This window comes from Panthera uncia (genome assembly GCF_023721935.1).
Source record: "Panthera uncia isolate 11264 chromosome C1 unlocalized genomic scaffold, Puncia_PCG_1.0 HiC_scaffold_4, whole genome shotgun sequence".
Taxonomy (NCBI): domain Eukaryota; kingdom Metazoa; phylum Chordata; class Mammalia; order Carnivora; family Felidae; genus Panthera; species Panthera uncia.
In genome coordinates, this window is record NW_026057585.1 from 72,375,156 (window position 1) to 72,380,149 (window position 4,994).

Here is a 4,994-nt window from a genome sequence, read left to right on the forward strand (position 1 = left end):
GGGGTGAGGAGGCGAGGCATGGAGGGCTGCTTGTTAGCAAAGTTAGAGGGAATGGGCAAAGAGGAGGTGACCAGGATATTTCTTGGGGAGTCAGGCAGAGAAGTGTCATGGGGTGATTGAGGCAGAAGTCCTTGGGCCGCAGAATTCAGAGGGCGAGGTGTCTTCAGGGCCAGGTCAGGGGAGGCTCTGCAAAGGGGAGGGGTGGCAGGCATCTGCACGAGTGTTTGGGATAGGCACTGGGGTGGATGGACATTCAAAACCAATCTGGAGGGAGGGAGGCCGAGGGCGTTCCAGAAGGGGGAGTAGGTGCAGACCTAGAAGTGGGAAGGTCCAAGGCACTAGAATGGTTCAGTCTGGACAGGGTGGGTCCTGGGAGGCACCCAGGGCTGGGTTTGAACCTGACCATGTCACTTACAAGCTGTGTACAAATAATGCACGCAAATGTGTATGTAATGCTACTTACCCTACGAACCAAGTCTCCCTGAGACTTGGTTTCCTCATCTGAAAATGGGGATGATGACAGCATCTCCCAGGGCTGCAGGGGATTTGATGTGACGCATGCTGGGGCAGAATCATGAAACGCTCCCACTCTGGAGCTGAGCTCTGGGTGTGAATCCTGGCTCTGCCTGTTACCGGCTGTGTGACTTTGGCCAGTTACTTAGCGTCTTTTCTCTTCAGTCTCCTTATCTGTGAAATGGGGATCACAAGAATCCCTACTTGGTAGGGTTGAGGGAAGGTTAAATGCAGTCACATAGGAAAAACTCTGAGAGCCCTGCAGGGCCCATAGTGGACACTTCTGCGGCTGCTATTATTACAGTTTCTGTGTAGATGGCTCAGCTTGAGCCTGGCACATAGTAGGTGGTCGGTCAGTGGCATTTCCCTTCACTGCCTCCTCCCCAGGCAGGTGGACACCCAGCGTAGCTGAAGGGAGCAGTGGGAGCGAGGCCAAATGGTACCTTTGGGCTCAGTTTAGAACGGAGAGGGCATGCTGGGGAGCCCCAGAAGGATAAGGGGCTCTGTCAGAGCAGGGCTTCGGGGTTCCCCTGGCACGTTGGGCACAGAGAGTCTGCAGGATGCAGGGCCAGGGAGGAAGGTCTGCCTGGCCTGGGGAAATGTGATAAGGGCTCATCTTGAGTGGTGGTAAGAGAAGAGAGGGCCCCGAGAGTCACAGGAGGCATTGCAAAGGCCCCAGCCAGCCTTGCCCGTGGGGTGAGGGAGAGGAAGGAACTAGAACTCTGGGGTTTGTGGCCTGGTCAAATGGGGGGCTGTGGGGCTCATGAGCAGAGCTGGGCGGTTGGGATGGGGAGCTGGTCTGGGGAAATTCGCCACGGCCTTGGCCCTGGGTGATCTGAGTTCAGAGATCACCACCCCTTTATGCCTGGCTCTCCTCTCTGGCTGCCTGGGACAGGGGCTGTGGAGGAGCCCATCGTGTGGAAGGGCCCTTCTTCAGGGAATGCCCAGCACGGCTCCTGCCTTGAGTGAAGGAGTTGGCTGCAGCTGCGAGGGTGTTGCATCAGGTGTCATCAGCGTGGCCGAGTCACAGGGAGGCAGCAACAAGATGGTTCAGAGCATGGGCTCTGTCCCCGACTGCCTGGGAAGAAGTCCGCTTTGCCACGTTGCCGAGCCTGTGGTCTTGGGCGAGCTGGTTCTCTGTCTGTACCTGGGTCTCTTTATTCATAAAGTGGAGTATTTATAATAGCACCTGCTTCATCAGACAGTTTTGAGGACTCAGTGAGTTAATAAGTGCAAAGCATTTAGAATAGGGCCTAGGGTATAGCGAATGCTCAGTAGATGTTGGCTATTATTGTTATTATTATTCCTCAGGGCCGCCAGGATGGAGTGAGGGAGGAAAGGTCTTCCTTCCATCTAGAGCTGGCCAGAGGGTCCTGGGGAGCTCAGGAAGGTAAGGATAAGGGCCAAGGCCCCTCTTCTCGGGAGCCCTGGGGTGGAGGCAGAGCAGAAAACGGGCCTGGGGAGGGGGCACCACGTGGTTCTTCCCTGCACCCACTACTCCTGCAGCCCCACCTCCTGGGGGACGCTCCCTGCCCTCCCTGCCCCCTGGTTGTCGCTCTGGCTCTGCCGCTGGGCCAGCCCTTGGGCTCAGCTTGTGGGGTCAGGTGGGAACAGGTGCTCCATGGTTTCTTAGGTCTGAGACTCATTTCACTCCCCCGGCCGGCATCCTGGAGCCTCCCTCCTCCTATATGAAATAGGGCTTGATGAACCAACTCCCCAGGCGCTGGAAACTGGGAAATTCCTGACCATATCGTTAGATCAACCTTTTTCCTCAACCGCTCAGCTACCCGAGCGCCTCTTCCCATGGCCCCCGGGGATGAACAAATGGACTCCAGACTCCGTGTGTAGGTGGGGAATCTTTATTCAGCAGCAGGGTTGCCTCAGGGGCCAAACTCTCCTCCAACCAAGTGTCCAACTGCTTTGTGCCCCCGATCTAGCCGCTCGAGCCTCTGGCTGGTGGTGATGACCTCAGGGTCCCCCCCGGAACTTGGGTGGGGGTGCAGGCTGTGAAGGCAGCGGGCTGGGGACAAAGTGTCCGGGGTGGGCTCAGGACGCCCAGCCATCTCAGAGGCAGCCGGTACAGGCGACATTCACACACAGCTCACAGTCGTCATTAGCCATGGTCCCTGGGCAGGGGAGAAAACCGGTCAGCTGACCCTGCCCGTGAACCACCTGTGGTCCAGGGAGCTGCTGGCCGGGCAGCCAGAGAAGGCTGCTTCGGAGGGGGCCTGAGGGCGAGGACCAGCATCTTTCTCACAGATCAGGAGCATGATGCTGGAGAAGCAGAGAGTGACTCGGGTTCAAGTCCCGGCCCTCTCCTTCCTAGCGGGGCCTGGGCGTGCCTCTTACACTCTCCGGGCTGGAGTTTCCCTGCTGACTCTGTGGACAGCATCAACTGACAGGGTGGCCGTGAAGAGAGAAGACCAGCAAAGGGACTGACACAGGCCTGGCACTTAGTAGGTGCTCAGTAAATGCTAGTAAGTCGCTATTGTCACTGGCCAGTTCTGCTTCTTCCCTCACATTTCAGCTTAGATGTCACCTCCTCTTGGAAGTCTTTCAGACTCCTTATGCCACCCCAGACACGAGCCATCTCTCCTCTGTGTCCCCCGTGCTTCCCCATCAGCCACCGTATTGCAGGCATGGCCTACGGGTCTGTTGTCCGGTGCCCCCTTCCCTCCCATCCGTGACGTCTGGTAGGACAATCGACGGTCCAGGTTGCCAGGGCCTGAGGGGGCAGGCCTTGACTCTCCCTGGCCCGGCCACTGGGTGCTTAATGGAAAGAAAGGGCAGTGGAGGAGCTGGGGTGTGGGCAGGAGAGGGAGCCAGAGGCAGGAAGCTTCGCAGGGGTGGGGGCACTCACTCAAAGCCTGGAAGACGCTAGCCGCTTCCCTGGATGCACAGATGGGCTGGAGGTCCTGTGGCAGGGCTGGGTGGTGACACACGGAGGGCACGACGCTCTGGGCCTGGAGGCGGGGGTTGGGCAGCCACTGCTGCTCCAGGTTACTCAGCTTCTTCACTGATTCCAGCTGGACCTGGAAGCCTTGGTACTAGGGGGGCAGGGGAGAGGAGATGAGGGGGATCCGCAGAACTTTCCCTGTTCTCATGGGGGGTCCAGGCCATACTCAAAGGACAGCCTGGGAGGTGGGAGCAGGCACCTGCCACTTCACACCCCATCGTGCCTCAGGCCCCCAGGAACTGTAGATGAGGATCCGATGGGGCTGGGGAGCAGGTGGTTCAGGGCACGGGCTTTGGAGACCAGTGTAAACCCCCTCCCCCACCCCGGTTCAAATCCCAGCTCTTCCCAATAGGCCGCCTGTGTCTTCTGCACTCTGGGCGTCATCTGGCAAATGGCCCCTCCCCAGCGCCTGCCACCAGTACAGTCCACGCTGGGTAACTGGGCGATCACCCCTGAACCGACGTGGCAAAATGATGGCAACCCCAAGTTGGCCGGGTTCCAAGGCCAGGGACGCAGGGGTGGGGGGAAGGTGACTCTTCCCGTCCCTCCCAAGGAGGCTCCACCCAGAGTTGGGAATGTGACAGGGCCACAGACCTCCCCACTCTTGCTGGCCAGCGGCATCCCGCCGCCTGGCAGGCAGACCCTGCTTCCACGACTCCCTCCAGCCTCACGGTTGTCCAGGAAGGAGCCCCTGCCCCCCTGCTGTCTTCTCTCTGAGCCTTTGCATACGCGGTGCCCTCTGCCCTGAACTGTCCTTGTCCTCTGTGCCTAGCTACCTCCCGCTCATCTTGCAATATCAGCTCAGTTACCTGCCAGGGAAGCTCTTCGGGTGACTCTCCCCCGCTCCACCCATTCATGGGAGAATATAGGGAGCTGTGGGAGACCCCCCTCCTTCTGGGCTCCCGAAGGGCAGGGACTATGTCTTGTTCCACCTTCTGACCTCTGGCCAGGACCGGCCTTCTGATAGAGCAATGCTGAATAGCAGCGGTTTATTATTGCCATCACTGCTATCATCACTCCCTTCAGCCTTCTCGCTGCCATCACCCACCAGCTATCTTGGTCCCTGGGTCGTGCTTGGGTGTTGGGCTGAGCCCTGGGCCCACCAGCTCTTGCTCCCCTATATCCCCTGACGTTTCTAACATCCCTTCTCCATCCCAGCCCCTCACGGGGGGACCTTCAGGCAAAGGGCACACTGGCCGGAGGGACTCACCTGAATGTAGACTGACTGTGTGCCCTGCAGGAGCACCAGGAGGAACACAGCCATCCTGGACAGGAGTCCTGACGCCATCCTGCCGCGCATCTCACGCCGTCTGTATCCCGCTGCTGCTCCCACAGGCTCCCACCTGCTTCCCCAGCGAGCAGCTCTTTATAGGCCAGGCTCCAGTACCCTAGCCACTCATTAACTGGCCAGCTGGGGCGGGGTTGACAGCTGGTTGGCTGGCAGGGGGTGATGAGGGCAGAGAGGCCCAGAGAATTCAGAAACAAGATACTATGTGTCAGGCACCTGTGCGGGTGGCTCTGTGGG

General features: G+C 59.1%; 1 protein-coding gene across 1 annotated transcript; it reads right to left on the bottom strand.

Annotated features, from left to right (window-relative positions):
- Positions 1-2,364: 2,364 nt before the first annotated feature.
- GUCA2B (guanylate cyclase activator 2B) lies at positions 2,365-4,778 on the bottom strand. The gene is made up of 3 exons (XM_049617389.1): positions 4,680-4,778; positions 3,374-3,560; positions 2,365-2,639 (listed from the first exon to the last, which is right to left on the bottom strand). The coding sequence occupies exons 1-3, from the start codon at positions 4,767-4,769 to the stop codon at positions 2,578-2,580; spliced, it is 339 nt and encodes a 112-aa protein (XP_049473346.1). The 5' UTR covers positions 4,770-4,778; the 3' UTR covers positions 2,365-2,577.
- Between the last annotated feature and the right edge of the window lie 216 nt (positions 4,779-4,994).

Coding starts and splice junctions, on each gene's coding strand:
- GUCA2B (XM_049617389.1), bottom strand. CDS start 4,769: ATGCGCGGCAGGATGGCGTCAGGACTCCTGTCCAGGATGGCTGTGTTC. Junction 3,561..4,679: donor CACAGTCAGTCTACATTCAG/GTGAGTCCCTCC, acceptor CTGCCCCCCTAG/TACCAAGGCTTCCAGGTCCA. Junction 2,640..3,373: donor TAGCGTCTTCCAGGCTTTGA/GTGAGTGCCCCC, acceptor TCCCCTGCCCAG/GGACCATGGCTAATGACGAC.